This window comes from Podarcis melisellensis (assembly GCF_964234715.1).
Source record: "Podarcis melisellensis genome assembly, chromosome: 16".
In the NCBI taxonomy this organism is placed as follows: Eukaryota; Metazoa; Chordata; class Lepidosauria; order Squamata; family Lacertidae; genus Podarcis; species Podarcis melisellensis.
In genome coordinates this window covers 37,355,826-37,377,973 of record NC_138533.1, presented here as the reverse complement: position 1 = coordinate 37,377,973, position 22,148 = coordinate 37,355,826, and the positions used below count along the sequence as shown (strand labels likewise).

Sequence of the window (22,148 nt, the reverse complement as noted above, 5' to 3'; positions counted from 1 at the left end):
GAAGATGGTTCAGAAACGTATCACACCAATCCCGGCCCAACTGCACTGGCTGCCAATTAGTTTCTGGGCTCAGTTCAAAGTGCTGGTTTGGACCTATAAAGCCTTAAATGGCTCAGGACTGCAACACCTCAAGGACTGCCTCAGCCCATATGAACCTACCCAGACTTTGCCATCATAACCTGAGGCCCTTTGTGTGCCTCTCCCACAAGAAGTATGGAGGGTGGCAACAGAAAACAGGCCTTTTCTGCAGTGGCTTCCAGTTTGTGGAACGCTCTCCCTAGGAAAGTTCAGCTAGTGCCTTCCATTATACACCTTTAGGCACCAGGCAAAAACATTCCTCTTCAACCAGGCTTTGGACTGACTAACATCCTGTACCATTTCAAATGTGTTTGGTGGGGAACGGGGTTATTTGCTTTGTTTTTGTTCTTTTTGTTCTTACGTATTTTGTGTTTTTATCTTGTATTTTTATGCTGTGAACTACCCCAAGATAAATAATGATAACCTAAGGGGTACCTCCATGGGCAAACCCCCCCCCACTGCCCCGCAGACGTCGCAGTGGCTGCTTCCAGCAAGATCTCCCAGAGGCCTTGCACAATCTCTCAGGCCTTGTCCCAGCAGCAGAAACATCGCCATCCCAGTGAGCAAGGCTTTGGCAGAGGCAGTGTGTAGTTCCTGCACAGGGCGGCACCTTCCTGTTTGCCTCAGGCGGCAAAACAAGACAGGCTGCCCCTGTCATAATTGATGAAAACATCCAGAAAGTTACAACATGAATATTAAGACCGTAGCCCATTAAAGAAATCTTAGTTGATTAAGCATGTGGGTTTCAGTCAAACAAATTAATCTTTAGTTTGTTTTTGCAATGTTTGTAAAAACAATTGTTTCCAAAACAAGATGCATGCATACTTTAGTTTTTAGATAAATGCACACAGTGCTTTTTTTCTGGGGGTACGCATACCCCTAAACATTTTATGAATCTTTGTACTTTTGTCCATTTACTGTATTTATTTTTCCCTATTTGAACTATAAAATGGTGATTTTCTTGAGTCAAAATGAGAGTACCCCTAAACATTTTTTAAAGAAAAAAAGCACATATGTTGTGATTAGCATCTTTCTTAGAAGAGGGTCCTTTGATGTGGCAAACCCTCCCCTCCCCTCCCCCCCCCAAGGCCTCTTGAGAAAATGCTTGCTACTGGTAGTGTTTGTTTTTTTTTAATTTTAAATTAAAACACCTCCCTGCTTAAGTAGGGAACACATTTTAAAGAGTTCAGTTGTGTCCATGATCCTAAACCTACTTACTGGGGAGTAAGCCTATTTGAATTCAATATGATTTTCTTCTGAATATATTATTGGGATTGCATTGTTCCTAGGGCCACAGTGGAATTTGCTTCTCAGTAAATGTGCAGAGGATTCTGTTGTAAATGCTGCAGCCCTGAAGACGGCGGTGCAGTAAGAACTCTGGACTTAATTACTTCAGGGTTACCTCTCCTGAGGCTGCAGTGTGTGTCACCTCACTTCAAATGACGATGCACAAGCCCTGCAGTGCCATTCTGCTGATTGGGGTCCCGAATAAACTGGCCCAGGATCTTGCCCAGGCGGCATCACCGGCCACGTGGGGAGCCATCGCCTTCCGCAGAGCAGCCGCCCCCAAGGATGGTCGCTGGGAGCTCCAGACAGGCAATTAAACCTGTTCCAGCAGCTTTTGCTCCCGCTGAACTCGTTCCCCATTCTGCCACAGGGCGAGAATGAAGGGTCGGGCTGCCCTCCCCGGCCACCAGCTGAGCGGGGGGCCAGAAAGTAGCAGCTCATTAAAATCTCCAGTGCGTGCCGTAGCCATGGTTTTCGGAGCCCGCGTTTCTTCACAATCCCAGCACTGTGCCAAATGGAGAGGGAAATGTGAAAGAGCTCCATTTGTATGCCGGCTCCGCTTTCATTTTGCAAGAGTCTGTAAAAGGCAACGAGAAGCGTCGAACAACGAAAAATAGCTTTCCCCGCGGATTCCTATAGGGGCTCCCCCCTCCCCTTTTTAAAAAGTCTAAAATAAATGACACATGTCAGTCATTGGGGCTTTTTCTCGGATGGCACCGCGGCCAGGATATGCACTCACCCCAACCCTCTGCCGCGTCCTGAAATACCATAATTGCTCCTTGAAATCTGAATCGGGCATAGGTGCGGCAAATTCATGGAGGAGAGCTGGGCTGAATGCCAGTGAGCCATGTTGCCTAAATGGAACATCCATGTTCAGAGGCAGTGTACCCGCCGGGGAAGAGAATCGGGCGCCCTTCTTTGCGCGCATTCGGTCGGCCACGGGGAGAGCCCGTTACGCTCCCTATCAGCCTTTGCCAGCCTGACTAGTTTGCTGGCTGGTGCCGATGGGAGCCAGTCCAGCACATCTGGAGGGCGCCAGGTTGACTACCACTACCTGCTCCCCGAGGGAGGCCGCTTCACTACAACTCCCATCACTCCTGTGCCCCGACTGGGGTTGATGGGAGGTCAGAGCACGGCGACCTCGAGAGAGCCGCGCTGCCCCTCAAGCCTGGACTCCTTGGATCCGACCCAACAGGGCAGGCCGGCTAAATGGAGCCTCCCTGTACAGTCGCAGCTCGATGCAGAGGGCCAGCCGCTAATGCCCCAGAAGGGGCCGAGGGCCGGTGCTTTCCTGCGCTGCCTGACACTGGCCCGCTGCAAGGCCCGCGTGCGCCCGGGCGCATCTGGGTGCGTAAAAGGCTCCGTGGCGCCCGCAGGCCGGTTGGGAGCCAGGCGGCCCTTCGCTCGCTCGCTCGCTCGCTCCCTCCCTCCGTGCAGGAGGGGCCTGCGAGGGGAACTTGGCGGCGGCGGGCCGCATCCGGTCTTGGCCCAGCCCCGGAGGGAGGCGCTGCGGAGAGGCGGCCGGGGCGCAGCGAGGCGGAGTGACGGACGGAGGCGCACCGAGCCGGGCGCCATGGGGGGCTGCTGAGGCGCGCGCGGCGGCGGGGGCCCGGCGGCGAGGGCGAGCGGGGCGAAGCAGCAGCCGGAGGAGGCCGAGCAGCCGCCGGAGGTCCGCGTTGCGCGCCGCGCCCCGCCGGAGCTCCCCATGAGCCTCAACGAGCACTCCATGCAGGCGCTGTCCTGGCGGAAGCTCTACCTCAGCCGGGCCAAGCTCAAAGCCTCCAGCCGCACCTCGGCGCTGCTCTCCGGCTTCGCCATGGTGAGCGCTCCCCCACCCGCCCTGGACCGCCCTCTTTCCCTGCTCCTTTGGGGGCGCCCTCCGGCGGAGAACCGCTGCCTGCCCCCTTCCGCTCCGCGAACGTGTGAATGCTCTGCTCCGAGTTCGGCTCAGGCCCGCGCGCGAGTGGTGCCGGCGGAGGAAGCGGTTAAGCTGAGAGCGCAGTAGGTGCTTTCGACAAACTGCTCAGTCTCTCTGCCCTGGCATCCTCTGCCCTCCTGGAGAGGACAACGCCCGGCCTACCTTGGTGCCAGGAGGGCAATTAGGTTGGAGCTTTATGCCAGCCCGTTAACCGGGAATTAAACCGTGCAAGGCCGGCCAAGAGTTTTGCTCCCCGGTTGCCCGAGCTTCCCTCCCGCAACTTTTGAATTTGTGCAAATGCTTGTTAGACCGACCCCGAGTTAACTGATAGCGCTGCGGTGAGGCTTAGGAAACTGCCTTATACCTCCGTAGGAGCCAAGTCCAAGGGGTCGAAATCGCCCCCCTCCAAAAAGTATATATTTGAGGAAGCTCCACCCCCCCCAGTTGATGCACATTACCATTCAAATTGGGTGTGTGTGCCACATCTTGTGATCGATTACGCAGAGTAGGGCTTACCTGCCCGCCCCCCCCCCATGTTTTATTCAGGTTGGCACCCTGATACAGAATCGGGCCATTTATCCACAGAGCTCCATACTGCCTGCTCTGAACAGCAGCCACTCTTAGGCCTTCTTCCCCTGCCTGGAGATGTCTGGGAGAGAAGGGGGGTAGCAGATGCTCTGGCACCAAGCAGCAGCCCCCCCATAGGAGTCCCCCCCATAGGGCAGGACTAGGTACCTGTATGTGAATATGAACACCCAGCCACTCTCCTAGTCTGTGGATCTATGCCAGTTCCAGATACCCGCCTTGCAAAACTATCCACATTTACACAGCAGTAAATTCCACCGAACTTACTTAGACTTCTCAGTAATCGCGTTGTGCAATTTGCACTTCAGTGTGAGCAAAAGGCCGAACCCAGGAGGGAAGTGTGCATGTAGGAATGCGGTTGGTTCTTCATGATGCCACAAGAGAGAAAGATTTGCATCTCCTTGAACTTTCCTCCCATAGTAGGAGTGAACTGTTGCCAGCGTTGTTTTGAGTGTAGCTGCAGAGACACCATTACCCACAGGGACAGAAGTGGACCCCTTCTCCACCCCCACCTTCCCCAATGAGGATGTGTGTTTTGGGGGAAGGGCTCAGTGGCGGAGACCTGCTTTGCATGTAGAAGGCCTTGGGTTCAGTTCCTTGGCATCTGGTTCTGTTCCTAGGGCTGCAAGTCCCTCCTGCCAGTCAGTACCAACATGACTGAACTAGATGGACCACGTGTCTGACTTGATATAAGGCAACTTTCTAGGTTGCCTGTGCTAATAATAGTAATAATTATTCATAACTTATGCTGCACGTTTCCTAATGTGTAGAGTGCACCATTTTGTTAGTGAAGCTGCTTTGAGTGATAGAGATAAATTCTTTGTCAATGTTACTGATGTTGTCCTGGTGTGGATTGATTTGTAGTGGTATTGTTACAGATTCTGCCTTAAGTGCCCAGATGTTACTGGGCTACAGCTCCCATCATCCCTGACTGTTGGTTAAGCTGCTGGGGGGGGGGGAGGCGTGCGTCCAACAGTATCTGTGACCCAAAGTAGCCAAGACTGTTAGCGTAATCTTCCAACCTTGGGGCATTGCGCCCTGTGGGATCAGTGAGCAAGTAAATGCAGAAAAGTGTTTGCCTGCTGCGCCGTTATCTGCAGTGTGAATAAGCCTCCAGGATGACAAGTTAACTGTGCCACGCACACCCTTCTTTTCTAAACTGTTGTGCTTTGTGAACTCTGGAAAGTGGGCAGAGGGACATGGACAGCCATCATGTTAAATTGTTGCCCAACTTCCCCTAACCTTGAGGTCTTGCATCTACAGTAGCTGCATTTATACTGCTTTATTTAAAAGCCTGTGCATTTCCACCCCAGTGGCCCTGAAGCAACCTTCAGTAAAACCAAAGCATGCTGCTAAAATTCAGCCCATGCTGCTAAAATTGAGTTGTACAGCAGGTTAAATTTGGGGTCTAAAAAATAAAACAGATCATAACAAACATTTTGTCTCTGGGAGGGAATTCCACAAACGGGGCATATTAATGAGACTGCAAATGGTCAGTTATTACTTAGGTCTGTAGTTAAACCTTCTCTTTCCATAACTTTCTTTGTACTACCCACTTGGCTGTGGCGAGTCAGAATCTCTCCCAGGTAACATAATGGGGAAGGGTTTGTAGCTAGCTAACAGCCCATTGCTTGTTCCCAGTTAACAATGAAAAGCGGGCAGCTTTGACTTATTGTGACTTACCAATGTGGCTGTAGCATTCAGAGTACTTGCTGTTCATTACCCCAGTATGCTCCCCCCCCCCCATTGCAGAAGATGAAGAAGAGAGGCTGACCTCTGCCCACCAAATCAGTTCATGGCAGTTGCAGTCCAAAATATTTAAAGAGCACCAGTTGATGAAGGCTGACTTTGGCGTAATTTGAACTGGGGTCTTAGCATATATTATGTCTCATGGGAGCTTCTGCTGACTAAATCTCCCCGCAAAGAATTCCAAAAAGTGGGGCTCGGCGGGGGGGCACAAAGTACATCTACTGTTTTGCGCCATTGGCTAAGAAGGATGGTGTATAAACCCTTGGCATCCTTTTGTGTGATTAGGAAGGGGATAATGGACCAAACCAGGGCAAATTCGTTCTGCCAGCAACTCTTCTGGACAAATCTCAGACACAAAAGCAGTTAGAGCAAAAAGATGTTTTGATTTTCGTTTGTCATCCCTGAAACGCAGAGGCGTAAGATTTGGGCTGCAGCCCCAGGGAATTAGCCCCACAGAAGTCAAATTGGCAAGGCATCGTAGCTAAGAGGATGAACTAATCGAATTCATCCTTGCTGCAAAGTCAGTGCACTATTTTAGGCAGGACTCTCCTGCACGCTTTCTGTTAGCTTCAACCTCCCCATTTGCTGTATGGGGATAAAAATACTGATCTGCCTTCAGTAATGTGGGTGGAAAATTTTCCAGGGCTTAATTTTTCTGCAGAAAACGTTCCTTTATTTCATCAGCAGCAATGAGTGCCTGCCAACAGCAAATGCAACATCAGGCGAGGCTGGCATCTCCAGAGTTTTAGCTTTGTTTACTAAATTCAGGTAAAATAAAAATGGGAAACTAGATCGCTCTCTAGGGGAGCATTTTTGAAGCTGCAGGGTGGCATTCCCTTCTGGGCACCTTTCCAGGGATACATGGGGAGCCAGTGGTCTGTGGGGCCAGAGGCAAAAATGGGCAGATTGAGACCCTTTTCAGAGGCCCCCTCCCTCAAGGCAAACAAAGAAACATTATCCCCATTCAGAACATACCAGCCAGGTAGAAGGCCCAGATCAGAGCCAGAGAGAGGGGGAGAGAATCCCAAAGGCTCAACAGAGAGCGGAAACTGTGAGCTGCGTTTGCCCCCCCCCCCCGCTCCACCCTCCCCCACCTGAGGTTCTCAACTCCTGCTCTTGTGCACCAGAAGGTTTCCTGTGCAAACTGAACAATTTCCAGTGCAATTTCTTTGTGCATATAACTCAAATTTGCACAGGACCCCCCCCACCCACCCAAAAGACGCTCACATCACTACCCAACCTTAGAAGGCTGCAGTGCAGGTGGTGTGAGATAATGAATTCAAATTCAATCTGCTATGTTAGGTTTAGTTGTCTAATTGCACCTATTGACTAGTTTTTAGGTTTGCTGTAGCAGAAACCCAGTGGATGGTATTGTGGGCTGCTGCGCCTTGTTTAGCAAACTGCCTTCAAAAATGAAAGGGGGGGAAAGCTTGTCAGCTCTTCAGACCTCTTCTTCTGTTTTTAAAATACTGTGCAGGCTTTTTTTTAAAAGGGGGGATTTGAATTGCAACTTACTGACTTTTTTAAAAAAAGAAAATACTGCAACTCTCAAAACGGGAAGAAAACACATGAGGATGCTTCTTTCACAGCACAGCCTCCTCTTCATGGCAGCTTGCTACTGGCCAGATAAATGTCAGTTGTTCTTCAACAGCTAAAAACAGGTTGTGGCTCTTGAAGGGTCTTTGCAGAAGTTGGCGTCTGCTTGATTGACGGGTGACTTGTGTTGCCTTGGGAGCCGCAAGCTGAACACGTGATGCCTCTGGAGCAAAGCATTTTAATTTCACAGCTGTGCAACCATTTAAAAACCCCTTCGCTCCAAGTGTTGCACGAGAGCTCTTTCCCGGGTGCACGTTTTATAAGGGCAGGCGAGGAGCAAGGGAAAGGGCAACGGATCTGGGCTGTGCTTTCCCCCCTTACCTGATGTTCTAGCACAGGGATGGGCAGAAGGTAGATGAGGATCTACCTGTAGATCTCTCGGTGATTTGCAGTAAGTAGATCACCAAAGGCATCTTGACTCCCAGTTGTTTTAATGACTTTTTCCACCAAAATCAAGAAAAGGAACTGGGAGGTGGACTTTTGTGTAAAAGGCAGGATTGTGATCTCAATTCAGTTCCAGTACCACAGACAAACACCTAGGCTCAGAATGTTCACAGAGCCCCCTGTTCTTTGGATGAAGGGTGGTATGCTAATAATAATAATAATAATAATAATAATAATAATAATAATAATAATAAAATTTTCTAACTCTGACTGGCAGAAGTTGCAGCTGATGGTTTTTTGTTTTACTAGATCCCCATTAAGGCTAGCCCCTGATATAATTAGTTTGGAACATACTGTAGGTGGTTGTTGCAGAGATAACTCTGCCCCAGGAGATGTGCTGTGCCTGAGAAAGTGGCCTAAGACGAAAAGACTCAACCTGGGGGACTCCCCCCCTCCCCAGAACCTGATTTTAAACTGCAAAGGCAGAGATTGACCATGGGACCTTCTTTCTTCAAATGATGTGCTTCCCCACTGAACTGTTTAGTTGCAGGCTGGAGTACAGCGGTAGAGCAGCATGCAGAACATCCCAGATGCAATTCCCTCCAGTTGGGAAGCATATGTGTGCACATGCTGTGGCCTGAACCTCTAGAGAATTGCTGCTATTCAACGTAGACTGTACTGCGCCAGATGAGTATGTGCCATGTTATGAAAGGGACTAGAGGCTATTTAATGTACTCAAGTTATATCTGTGAAAAGACTCTCATAGTGCAATTGATGAATGCTTTTGGCCTAATTGGAAGGTATGGGCCATTCCAAAGGGTCGGAATGAAGGGAACATGTCCTGTTCCCCACCACCACCATACGTTCTCACACACATGTGTGCGCACACCGTGTTCCCCCATTGGTTAACCCCTCTGCTCACTTGAAGGCACTCTTCCCATACAATTGCAGTCATGAACAGGAAGTTCATGACCGCAACACTAAGGACTCAGCTACATTAGTCAAAATGTGTTATAAACATGTAACACCAGATGGCACTGTTGAGCACAAAACTTTTCTGTACGATTTTACATAGGGTTTTTTTCTTTAGTCATAACAATTTAATTTATGACATATTTATAGTGTTTTCCCTGTTTGTAGATCCACCCTAAGCACTCTTGCAGGAAACCTAACTGCATCAAAATCAGGCAGAACTTACTTCAGAGAAAATGTGCTTAGGATGGGAACATTAATGTGAAATTATTTCTGCTTCAGAAAACCGAACAATAATACAACGTTAAAACAGTAGAGTTGCAGTTCTTTAAAAAACAAACCCTGCAGCAGTGTTAAAGATCTAGAAGATTTGCACAAAAAAGAACTTGGGAGAACATGAAATTCAGTCACAGGCAAGCCTTCCTGGAGAAACCATGAAAAAGGATAAATGGTGCTGCTACTCAAAGCACCCTGTTCCTGATAAGATATTCCTGGTCCAATGGATTTTGCTGCTTGAGACAGAGAACAGTCAAGGTGTGTATTGCCCAAGGCCAGGTTTATGTGGGAGAAAGTAGAGCTTTGGACCCCCAGGACCCCCAAGCGCTGGAGGGCTTTGGTGGTTAATTGACTTTGATGACCATTGACTTGCTCCCGAGTCCTGCAGTAGGGAGCCGAGGGGCAAGTGGGACCCAGAATGTAACTTTGGTTTCTGATTAACTTTGTTGTCTGTTGGCTGGGTTCTTCTTTTCCAAGTAAATGCCTCTCCCTTAAAGCTGGTTTCGAGAAGTTTCAGTTGGTGAATTGCCTGCCTTCTGACTGATGAGTTGCTTAGTTAGTCTGTTTAGATTTAAATGTCCACAGCAAAATCTCAGTCTTGTTCCCCCTGGAGTTTTGTTTTTGTTCATTTTGCTTCTGAGATGGGGAAGGAAGTACGAGGCATTTTTGTGTTTCAGAAACCAAAGCAGCGGCTTGTTGTTGGAAAGAGAAGCTGTCTTCCATTGATTTTTTCATCCCCTGAAGCAGCAGCATTGAAAGATCCCTGGGGGGGGGGGTCAGGGGGACCCATCGATTAAACCAGCTAAAAGCTTTATTTGTCTTCTGATTGAAATCATTAGCAGCTTCCAGCTCTGCTCCCCATTCAAGCGAGATGTGGGCAGACTTGATAAAGTAGCAGTCTATGCCTGTTTTCTTTGCCCTAAACTAGTATCCTTCAGCTTTTTACGTCCTAGATGCACCCAGACATGCACTGGGGGCCTTAATTCTATTTTTATTAATCGTATATTTGTGTAGCTGTATTGCTGCTGTTGTGGGACACAGGTGGCGCTGTGGGTTAAAGCCTCAGCGCCTAGGACTTGCCGATCGAAAGGTCGGCGGTTCGAATCCCTGCGGCGGGGTGCGCTCCCGCTGCTCGGTCCCAGCGCCTGCCAACCTAGCAGTTCGAAAGCACCCCCGGGGTGCAAGTAGATAAATAGGGACCGCTTACCAGCGGGAAGGTAAACGGCGTTTCCGTGTGCGGCTCTGGCTCGCCAGAGCAGCGATGTCACGCTGGCCACGTGACCCGGAAGTGTCTCCGGACAGCGCTGGCCCCTGGCCTCTTAAGTGAGATGGGCGCACAACCCCAGAGTCTGTCAAGACTGGCCCGTATGGGCAGGCGTACCTTTACCTTTACCTTTATTGCTGCTGTTGTGATTTGCCTTAGATCAGGTCACAGCCCAGTAGAGCAGACAGCAGGAGTTGCCTCTCTACACTTACCAAGGGCCAACTTTTACAGGTGAGCAGGGCCACCCTCCTGTCAGTCACCTGACTTAACATGTTGCCAGGTGACCTGTTTGAAACTTGCACAGCACTGCGTATGAAGCTATGTAAGCCCCAACAAAGCTAATCTTTGAGTGTCCCTTTGGTCCACCACATATAGGACATTGGGACGCAGGTGGCGCTGTGGGTTAAACCACTGAGCCTAGGACTTGCTGATCAGAAGGTCGGTGGTTCGAATCCCTGTGATGAGGTGAGCTTCCATTGCTCGGTCCCTGCTCCTGCCAACCTAGCAGTTCGAGAGCACATCAAAGTGCAAGTAGATAAATAGGAACCGCTCCGTCGGGAAGGTAAACGGCGTTTCCGTGCCCTGCTCTGGTTCGCCAGAAGTGGCTTAGTCATGCTGGCCACATGACCCGGAAGCTGTACGCCGGCTCCCTCGGCCAATAAAGCGAGATGGGCGCTGCAACCCCAGAGTCGGTCATGACTGGACCTAATGGTCAGGGGTCCCTTTACCTTTACCTAGCTTGGCCAAAATGGCCCTGTGAGCCAAAAGGGGACGACTGAGGGGGGCTTAATCTGGCCTGCAGACTGGATGTTCTACCCCACACTCTGCAGTAGAAGATCCTTTCCCACCAGTCAAAGACCATTGGCTTAAGCCAGCCAGGTAACCTAATTCTGTGGAGTACAGAGCTATCCAGCCTCTGGGAATGAGGCCTACTTGGGTTCTTCCAAATCACCAAAGAGCTTGTTGGTTTTTCTCAGCAGAAACAACGGAAGCATCTGCCTGCGTCAGTTTTGGGAGGCTTCAGTTTCCTGTGCTTTTTACTCTGCGCAGCCAATTATTGTCTGTGGTTGGAAATGGTCTCTGCCTGCTTCCCGGAGGGCGCACTTGTGATAAGTGCGTCACATCCCAAACCCCACTCCAAGCAAAGTGACACTGGCTTTTGTCCAAGGCACCAGCAAACGCTTCTGCCCAAAAGCGTCCTTAAGAAGTGTTTTCTACTTTCTCAGCTGGCGCTGCCGGTTGGGAGGCCCCGTTATGCCAACTGGAGGGTTTCATTGTATAATACTTGTTGTTCCACATGGAAGTGAGTGCGAGTCGCTGGCAAGGAGTCCTGTTCCTGTAAGAGGGAGAAATGGTTGCTGTTTAGCCAACTGGAGGCTGGCCTTGTTTTGTTTTTAAAAGGATGTGCGCTATGATGCAGTGCTCTCCCCCCCCCCCCAAATCCCACATTCTTCCTTCCTCCAATAAAATATAGAACATTTTAAAGGAACCAAATGTGATTCATTGAAGCATAGAATTCTAGAGCAGGAAGGTGACGCAGAGGTCATATAATCCCACCCCCTAAACCATTGATTGCCAAAAAGGCAGACAGCCTCCTTTTGGGCATTTTAACCATTTTAACATCTTTTATTACATTAATGGTTTCAATATTAACTACCTTGTCCTCAGTTTATCTGGTGGCGATTGGGTTTTGGGGCTCTAAAGGTAAAGGGACCCCTGACCATTAGATCCAGTCGTGACCGACTCTGGGGTTGCGGTGATCATCTTGTTTTACTGGTCGAGGGAGCCGGCGTACAGCTTCCAGGTCATGTGGCCAGCATGACTAAGCTGCTTCTGGCGAACCAGAGCAGCACACGGAAATGCCGTTTACCTTCCCGCCAGAGCAGTACCTATTTATCTACTTGCACTTTGATGTGCTTTCGAACTGCTAGGTTGGCAGGAGCAGGGACCGAGCAACGAGAGCTCACCCCGTCGCGGGGATTCGAACCACCAATCTTCTGATCGGCAAGTCCTAGGCTCTGTGGTTTAACCCACAGCGCCACCCGCGTCCCTTAGGCTAATAAGGTAGGGCTTCTTATATTCTCTAGCTTTGTAGTACTTGGACTCCGCTGTGTTTTATTAAAAGCTGTATTTGCTGTTTTATGTTTTGATCAGTGTTTTGTCTATGTCACCTGGTAGTTTCGGCACATGGCAACTAATAAATTTTAATCCCCTATATATTTTGGAAAGTGATTTGTTTCTCTGCTCACTATGCGTTTGGACAACTCCTGAGGTTTTCCATGTTAAAACCATCATGGGAGGTGCAACTTCAGTTTCAAGCTCCAGATCAGAGGTTGTTTAAAAAATATTCTTTCCCCCCCCCCCCATATAACAAGTTACATTTGTTACTCAAAAATTATATTCCCATTCAACAAAACTAGTGACTTCCTGCCCACCCAACATCAATATTTATTACCCAAATTACATACAGTTGCCTTTTAAGGTTCCATCTTATCTAATTTCATCCTTTTTAACACGTTTCTTAATATATTCTGTTATTTTCTTACACGCCCAATCCCATTTCCAGTCTTGTTTAAAAGATTCTAAAGTTGTATCTTTTATCAGTGCCATCAGTTTTGCTCTCTGCATGTTCCAAGATTTTCACCAGCCATTCTTCCTTTGAAGCTGTTCTCTCCTTCCGTTTCTGTGCATAGTGAATCCTTGCCACTGTAGGCACATACATAAATATTGAGGCTTTCTTTGGGATTTTGCTGTCTAGTATCCCCAGCAAGGAGGATTCTGACCTCAGTTTTTTAAAAAATCTTATTTCATTATATTGTTGTTGTTGTTTAGTCGTTTAGTCGTGTCCGACTCTTCGTGACCCCATGGACCAGAGCACGCCAGGCACTCCTGTCTTCCACTGCCTCCCGCAGTTTGGTCAAACTCATGCTGGTAGCTTCGAGAACACTGTCCCACCATCTCGTCCTCTGTCATCCCCTTCTCCTTGTGCCCTCCATCTTTCCCAACATCAGGGTCTTTTCCAGGGAGTCTTCTCTTCTCCTGAGTTGGCCAAAGTCTTGGAGCCCCAGCTTCAGGATCTGTCCTTCCAGTGAGCACTCAGGGCTGATTTCCTTCAGAATGGAGAGGTTTGTTCTTCTTGCAGTCCATGGGACTCTCAAGAGTCTCCTCCAGCACCATAATTCAAAAGCATCAATTCTTCGGCGATCTGCCTTCTTTATGGTCCAGCTCTCACTTCCATACATCACTACTGGGAAAACCATAGCTTTTACTATACGGACCTTTGTTGGCAAGGTGATGTTTCTACTTTTTAAGATGCTGTCTAGGTTTGTCATTGCTTTCCTCATTTCATTATATATCATGTCCCAAAAGGCCTTTGCTTTCCTGCAGGTCCACCTCATATCATAGAATGACCCCTCACAGTCCTTGCATTTCCAACACCTGTTCGATCCATTTTTTGTATATTTGAGCTAGCTTCTTTGGGGTTAAATACCATCTAGATATCTCCTTGCAATAGTTTTCTTTCAAGGCATAACATGCGGGAAATTTCATTCCTCTTTTCCAAAGCTTTTTGGAAAATGTTTTTTTGGGAAGATGTTTGGGTAAAACTGGGTGCCATTTTGAATCTCCCTGAAATCTTTTGATGAAGCGTGGTATATAAATCAAACAAACAAATAGGAAGTATTAATTTTAAAGGCAATTTTTTAAAAAGGGCAATTGATTACTGCTCAACTCAAGAACGTAATTATGTTGGGAAACGCCTTGGATGAAAAAGGTTTCCACTTGCTGTTTGAAAGCCAGTTGGGAGGATGGCAAGCAAACTTCCCTGGGCAGGGAGTTCCATAGTTCCAAGAAGGCTCCCCGTTTGTTTTGCCACCTTCTTACACTTCCGGCAGTGGTATTCCATAAATGAGCAATCTCCTGGCATTTACTTAAGGTTTCCAGGCTGTTTGGAAGTCCAGGAGATGCCGTGCTAGAAACTTACAAAGCAAACCTTGCCCCCTCCTGTTCCACCCTCCACCAGGACCTCCCTGCCTTGCTGGATGGGCAGGAGGGGCCCTTGTGGAATGCCAAATATTCCCTCTCTGCACTGGGAGGGGCACTTCCTTTGATAAACCCAGCTTCTGTGCCAGCGCTGGCGAAAGAGACAATTCTTAGCCCTTCACTGTGGAGCTTTCAAAGCAGACGGAGGTTGTGTTGATGGATGATGGGAAAGTATTCCTTAAGTTAGCTTGATGTGTGGCTTCCTTTGCAGAAAGCAGCCTTTGCCAACCTGGTGCCCTCCAGATGTTTTGGGACTGCAGCTGTGCTGGCTGGTGGGAGTTGTAGTCCAGGCTGGCAAATGCAGTTGGGCACGAGAGAAAGCACATGGCGTGGAAGATGGTTGGGTGTGGTATCTTCTGAGGCGCAGTGCAAGACACGTGTGAGAGCCTCTTTCAACTATGTAAATATCCTCCTTTCTGTCAACTCAAAGGGGAGGGAAGTCCCAACAGTCTTCTCTCCTGCCACTGGCCAAACTGCAGCCTCTTTGGAACATGGCATGCCTCCACGCCAGGCTCTGGCACAGCCCAGGTTTCATGCTGTGGCCTGGATGTGGCCCTTGAGGCCCCTTTTCTTGGCCCTCCAGACTCCCCGCAGGCCACGCCCTTTGCTAGCTCTGCACTGGACCTTCCTTGAGTGCTTCTCCCAGGCTGGAGTGTGTCTTTGAGCTCTGACAATTCCTCTCACTTGCCCAAATGGACAGAGAGGCATGCGTGGAAGCTGGCCTGCTGGACAAAGGTAGGGCCGGCCCAAGACATGCTGGCGCCTGAGGCAAACCACCAAATGCCTTCCTCCCTAGGAAGAAGAGGTGAGGGAAGATGTACATCAAGAACAAGGGAGGCATAAAGATGTACACCGTGAAAATGGATGGGAGGAAACCAGCAGCGCTTCTTATTGGCCAAGAGGCCTCTGTAGAGGCAGCATGGCGGAGGTTGCAGAGTAGGCGGCCGACCAGTTTCCAAATTGTTTTTATTTTTACAAATTTTATGAAATCGGCCACAAATTTAATACTATTTTCCCAAAAATTGGTCTCCCCCACTCCGTTCCTGGTGCATCCAAGGTTTCCTCTTGTTGCTGCTTTATTCTCCTAGTTGTTTCTAGTACACATTCCATTATATTACCATCTTTTCTTTTTTAAAAAAAAACAAACTTATTTATCCTTAATCATCAGCTATCTCCACAACATATTGTTGTGAACAGGGATTTTGGGAATGATTCGTGTTCTTCTGTCCTTTCTGGATGTCTCATGACCATATTATAAAGTTGTTGTGTTCCATGTTATAAACCAAACACAGCCAGGAGTTAAATCTTTCTGTTTCCCAATGCCTTCCTTAGCAATAAAACAATTCAGTGTGGCGCAAGCAAATTGTTAGCCTGAAATTGCACCCCAGAGAAAAATGTTTGAGAACCTCTGGCTTAGGTCCAAGGGCTGAACTGCTGTCGGGATGCTCTGTGACCTGTTGCCTTTTCTCTCCCCTGCCTCCCAGGTGGCCATGGTGGAAGTCCAGCTGGATGCTGATCACGACTACCCACCGGGGCTCCTGATCGCCTTCAGTGCCTGCACGACGGTGCTGGTGGCCGTCCACCTCTTCGCCCTGATGGTCAGCACCTGCATCCTCCCAAACATCGAGGCCGTCAGCAACGTCCACAACCTCAACTCGGTCAAGGAGTCCCCCCACGAGCGCATGCACCGCCACATCGAGCTAGCCTGGGCTTTTTCCACCGTCATAGGGACTCTGCTTTTCCTGGCCGAGGTGGTCCTCCTCTGCTGGGTGAAGTTCCACCCGTTGAAGAAGAAGAGCCCCGTCGAAGGCGGGAAGCCCAGCAACGTTACTGAGAGCTTCTCTGCCGGCGAGGCTGCTGCCATCACCTCGACCTCCATCATGGTTCCCTTCGGGCTGATTTTCATAGTCTTTGCAGTCCACTTCTACCGGTCGTTGGTAACTCACAAGACAGACCGCCAGTTCCAGGAACTGAACGAACTGGCCGAGTTCGCGCGGCTCCAGGATCAGCTGGACCACAGAGGCGACACCCTCCCGCCTCCGGGCAGCCATTTTGCATAGATACTCAAACTATGAAAGTTTTTTGTTGTTTTGTTTTTTAAAGCCAGCCCAAATGTTTCTACTGTGCTCTGTTGACTCCCTTCTTCGTGAATTTGGCTGGCCTGGAAAGACAGATTAGTAGTACTGCATCCTAGCTCTCTAGTGCTTTTAAGAAATAACAGTAATGATTCAATGTGCTGTTCTTGCAGTGTTTTGAAGGACTGGCACCCGGAGTTTCAGATGCTGGAGAGAGGAAATCAGAATCTCTCCTCCTGCCGCCTCCTGTCCTGTGATCCAGATCCTTGTCTTTCGACGCTGATTCATCATGAGGGGAAATGGACATTCTGTGCTGTCAGGTTGGGGGGGCGGGCCTGTGGGGAGAAGGGAGGAAGTTAAGAGGTTTGTAAGGAAGCATTTTACTTTGACATGTTTAGTAACTAGCATTTGAGGGGGGGGGGATTGTTTGCTTGTCAGATTCATGTTGCAACAACCTGAATTCAAACCTGCTTGAGAGAATCGAGGAGCAATATTTTGTTTTTGTTTTTGTTTTCTTAAAACCCCAGGAGACGAGTAAGAAGTGGACACAGAGCTGTAGGCAACATCTCCCTGGAGGACAGAAAAGCCCTTGGCCAGAAAATACAGTTTCCAAGTACCTTGACTTTTGAGAGAGAGAGAGAGAGAGAGAGAGAGAGAGAGAGAGAGAGAGAGAGAGAGAGAGAGAGAGAGAGATTTCTAGGCTGCAGGATGAGCACCCTATTTAACTCTTCAGTTCACTTGAGTTGAAGCAGAATTGAATAGGAGAAACTGAGCACACTGGCTTTAAGTTAGCAGGATTTATACAGAATTTGACGTTCTTTCCTGAAAAACATGGGTCATCTTTGAACACATTTTGGCTTTTGTTTGTTTTAAATATATCCAGCTCATTTATATTCCAGGCCAGCACATCCTAACCGTACTTACCTTTGAGTGAGCCTCTTTGAACATAAGCATAGAAGATTGTAGAACAGGGATGGAGAGACCTGGCCCTTTGGCTGTTTATTGGGTTCCAGCTCCCATCAGCCTCAGACAGCGCGGCCCAATGGTCAGGAAGGATGATGGGAGTGGGAGTCCAGTGACATCACCAGGAAGCCCCCAGGCTCCCCCCCCACCCCTGGGTTATTGGGGAAAGTAAGAGGGATCCTCCCCCCACCCCCATGTTAGAATGGAGAATACCATGGCAGCAAGAGCGCTGTCCCTGGGACAGAAGTTAATTGTTCCCTTCATTAAGGCATTTGCATTTTGGAAGTGCCCCAAATTCCTTTTGAGTCTTGTTGCTTGGAGGTTTTTGTCATGCTAGAACTTTTATACAGGAGTCTTGCAGTGGCAGCTAGTAATAGCATCACTCGACCACCACGGCAGCTGCGCTCCAAATACAAACCATTTTCACTGATTTGGTTAAAATAGCCTTGGCAAACTGGTTCTGTTTCTGTAGTGTGCGCAGACCCTTGGTCCTGTGCTTCCCACCCGTAGACCCAAGGCCCTTGTTTTACTTTGGGAGAAAGTGTGTTTGGCTTACGAGCCAAAGTGTTCTTCTGCCTGTTCCTGAGGGCCAGGCTCCGTTCCCTGGGAACACTATAACCCAGAATTGAACACTGTTGTTGTGAATCATTTGGGGGATTTGAAATGCAGTGTTTAATTTAAAGTAAAGAAATAAATGCAGAAAACTACCTTGTCACTGGGCAGAGTAGTTTTCAGTTTATCCTAATATTGCTCTCTCTTCCTGGCAGCAGCTCTCCAGAGTCCCAGGGTTTCAAACAGACGTCTGTGCCAGTCCCAGATGGCGGGGACTGATGCTCTGCCACTGAGCTAAGGTCATTCCTTTCGACCTATGTACATGGTGCTTTAGAAAGCCCTGTGTGGGCAGGTCCCTTTTCAGCCAAAAACAGGCACGGGGAAACAGCAAGGAGGCCATGGTAAACAGGAAGAAAATATGAATATGTGATTGTTTCAGTTGCACATACTTGGTTACGGTAGGTATTGTGGGGGGTTCCCAAAGGTTTGGCTTAACTCCCTGATGACCCACAGCAGCCTTCGCTAACATCTGGTGCCTTCCAGATGCTGTTGGACTGACATCTGGGGGTGGCTCCAGGTGTGGGTGGAGGCTGCCTGTACAGGATGGATCCCTTGTCAAATTCTGCCTAAAGCAATCCCTTAAAACCTTTTTTCCAGAGGGACCGATGTTCATATGTTGGCAGCAAAGCAACAAATGGTATTGTGGCCGCCTAAAGCAACCAACACATTTATTATGACAGAATTTTCCAGGAACTGCAGTCGGCTTCCTCAGATGCAAACCTGGTGTTTATTTTGGTGTGTTCTCTGTCCTTTGAGGGCAGGAGGGAAGGAAGACAGTGGATGAGCTTTGTCCTTGCAAACTCTCTCTCTCTCTCTCTATCTCTCTCTCCCCCCCCCCCCAATTTTACTGCTGGACTTTACAGGGTTTGCACTTTGAAGTGGAAGTTTGGTGTTAAAATTACTGCTGGACTATCTGGGACTAATTAACTGCTGTTTATTTCTGCCTGGGATGCTTGAAAGACAGTTCTAAGTGGGTCTGGAGCAGCTTGTCAGTGCTGCTGTCATCCAGTTTGAAGAAATCAGGGAGTTCCACTTTTTGTTTTGGGTCTGTTTATTCTTCTCTTCCAAAGTGCCTTGCATTTCCCCACGGCACCCGAGGATACAGGGTGGCTCTTGCTTTGGCGGTTTATTCTGGCAGCAGGTTAACCTGCAGAAGTGAAGCACTTTTACTACTGAAGTGAACGCTGGAGTGAAGCTGCCCTCCTGAGACTGTTGGACTACAGTCGGGGATAATGGGAACTGTGGTATCTAGAAGGTGTCGGGTTGAGGGAGGAAGTCTGCTGTAACCACAGATGTTTCTAGACCATTCACTTGGCTCCAGAAGTGAATATATATTAATTTTTTTAATATCTTGTGGAAATGTTTGGATCAACAAATGGTTCCGAAATGAGAGTACCTAATTTATATATCATTTATATGCCACTCTTTAAAATAAAAATAATAACGAACGAATCAGATTCTAATCTGTAATTTGGCGAAGGGAATCTGGTCCTCTAGATGCTGCTTGACTACAACCACCATCATCCCTGCCCATTGAGCATGCTGGCTGGGGCTGATAGGAGTTGGAGTGCATCAACATCTGGAGGGCCACATGCTCCCCTTCCCTGCCGTAAGGGCCGTGGTTGGAATCTGAAAGCTACTAGCTGTATTTTTTTTCTTCCTTATGCAACCTCTTCTGTGGTGTCTTGGAAAATATTTTCAGGTTCTTTAGGAACATTAATCTTTTGGAACTGATGTGCGTTTACTTCTGGCACATTGAAGTCTCTCTGTATAGATGTGTTTATCAAGAAGGCTTTGAAATGTATTTTTGTGTTCTATTTTTATTTTATTCTTAAGGGGCAATCCTCATTGCTTCATTTTTGGAGTGTCAAAACACTGCTGTGCTCAGAGTTCTTCTCTGGGCAAATCTCTTCAGTGCTTGTGATGGGAGCCTGGAATGCGGGATGTGTTTGAATTGGAGGGTTATTTCAGGATGTTTGTGTGTGTGTGTGTTATCAAAGTACTGTGTTCTTTGTGTGACGGCGTTGCCTCTAGAAAAGGGGCGAGGAAGCAGAAGCCCTCCAGATGTTGCTAAGCTACAGCTCCCATCATTCCTGACCCTTGGCTGTGCTCGCTTACATATTCTTTTTCTTTTTAAAGTCTCTAGCCCTCATTGTTAACCATATTTTTTTCACAAACAAAATGGCCCTCATCGCAATGAGAGAGATATTGGAAAATGCAAGAGTCGGATTTAGATAAAAGGTCCCCACCTGTACTAAAAAGGAGACACCCTGTATTACAGTATGTGCATCTTCACTGAGCTAGTAAACTTCCCTATACAGGGCTGGGAAAATACTTGAAATCAATAGGTGCCAGCATCAGTTTTTTATGTACTCAAGTAGGGGAGGGGCCTTAGCTCTGTGGAAGAACACTTGCCTTGCATGCAGAAGGCTGCAGCTTCAATCCCTGACACCTCCAGGCGTTGCTGCTTAAAACCCCATAGATCCTCTCCTGGGCAGCGTAGGTCAGGGGTTTGCAAACTGTGGTTTGCAAATAGGTGGTTCTGCAGCATGACTGTGGCTTTGTGACTAAAGACGGGAGGCGTCACATTGAATATGTATTTTTATGGCTGCTTTTATTTCTTATACAGTATACTGCATTTTCTTGTATTACAATTTGCATTCTTTGGAATCAAATCGCAATACCATTAAATACAATATATAAGGGCAGGGAAAGAGGCAATAAAACTGCAAGTAAAACTCTTACAGCATTTAGCACAGTGCATTATGATTGCTACAACAGGCAGAAAAATCATGTCAAGATGTTCTGCAATTTTCAAGGGAGCGGGGGAAGGGGGAGAACCACTGGTGTAGACAATACAGAGCTAGTTGAAGTGACTCTTTCTATGTTCTTTTAGAAGCCACCTCAACTCATTCCATTTCTCTCCCTCTCTCTCCTAGTGCTCTTCCAAGATTTTTTATTTTTTGCATTCATGACAATTTACCAATGAAGGCTGTTGTAGAATGTAGCTGTGGATCTCGCACATTCCTCTCCTAGGCTGGGTTTTGCAGAGAGAGCAAAAAGGGAGGAGATGAGCCCAGGAGGAGAAACCTTCCCCAGCAGAGCATCTGAGGGACGCTGCAAGTCTCTTCCTACTCCCCAAACTCCTGTTACCCAAAAGGAGAAGGAGGTGCCCATTTTTTTTGCTAAACTTGCTGGTCGCCTGGCCCATCCCTTTTAGCGGCAATGAGAAATTGCAACAATGACCAGGAAACAGACCCCTCTTCCTTCCTCCAATCTGTGCGGGGGTTTTTAAATCCTAGTTCTATATCATCTGTGTAGCTGGGGGTTGGAGGAGTTTGGACAGTGTTATATATGCATTTTTTAGCTTCCTAAAGAGCTTAGGAGGAGCCATGTTAGCCTGCAGCGAACACAACCAAACGAGCAAGCTCACAGGACACACAGCCCAGGAGGGGAGTTTGCACCCGCTTTGCCCTTCCCTGTCCTTTGTGCTGCCACGCCTTGAGCCAAGCCCAGGTTTGGCTGAGCATGTCGTCCACACGGAGCCTTGCGGTTCAGCCCTCTTCTTGCTAACCATGACCTCTAGCCGAGAGCAGTAGGTCTGCAGCGAAATGGACCAGGGAGGAGGAAAGTGGCTGCTGGCTTCTTTCCAGGACGGAGAGACCTGCATGGTCTTGCCAAGCCAGCCAACAGCAGCCAGGTAGCTTAGAGATCTTTCGGACTACAGCTCTCACCGACTGCCAAGCCAACATGGCCAAGCGATGTCTTCACTGGTGCGAGTTGTGGTCCGAAAAATCTGGAGGGCAGCAAGTTGGGAAGGCTGTGCTCTGTACGACGCACTGCACCTTTTGAATCGGGTCACAGCCCTGTATCGTAAAATGTTTGACAGTTTAGTTTTGGCAGAAGCACAAACCTGATGTTTGAAGAGACGGATTCAGAGGGAAGAAATATATAATCTTTCTTCAGAGAGAGTCAAGGCAAAACAAGGGATGGATGTGGTTGTCTGGTACACATCTATCCTCTGAAAAAGGATACAGCAGGGGGCTGTAGCCAGCAGCGTGTCGGCCTTTTGGCTTCACTTTAAAATAGTGATTATCGTATTTTTTGCTGTATAAGACTCACTTTTTCTCTCCTAAACAATAAGGGGAAATGTGTGTGTGTCTTATGGAGCGAATGCAAGCTGCGCAGCTATCCCAGAAGCTTTCGCTGCGCAGCAATCCCTCTTGCTGTTCTGGCTTCTGGGATTCAGAATATAAGTGCATCTTATGGTCTGGTGCGTCTTATAGAGTGAAAGATACGGTAACTCCTGCTTTCCCTTCTGCATGCAACGTATGTGTACCTACCTACC

General features: G+C 48.3%; 1 protein-coding gene across 1 annotated transcript; it reads left to right on the top strand.

Annotated features, from left to right (window-relative positions):
• The first annotated feature begins 2,970 nt into the window (after positions 1 to 2,970).
• LOC309359599 (calcium release-activated calcium channel protein 1) lies at positions 2,971 to 19,604 on the top strand. Its single transcript, XM_081893513.1, has 2 exons — positions 2,971 to 3,184; positions 15,635 to 19,604. The coding sequence occupies exons 1-2, from the start codon at positions 3,071 to 3,073 to the stop codon at positions 16,208 to 16,210; spliced, it is 690 nt and encodes a 229-aa protein (XP_081749639.1). The 5' UTR covers positions 2,971 to 3,070; the 3' UTR covers positions 16,211 to 19,604.
• Positions 19,605 to 22,148: the final 2,544 nt, after the last annotated feature.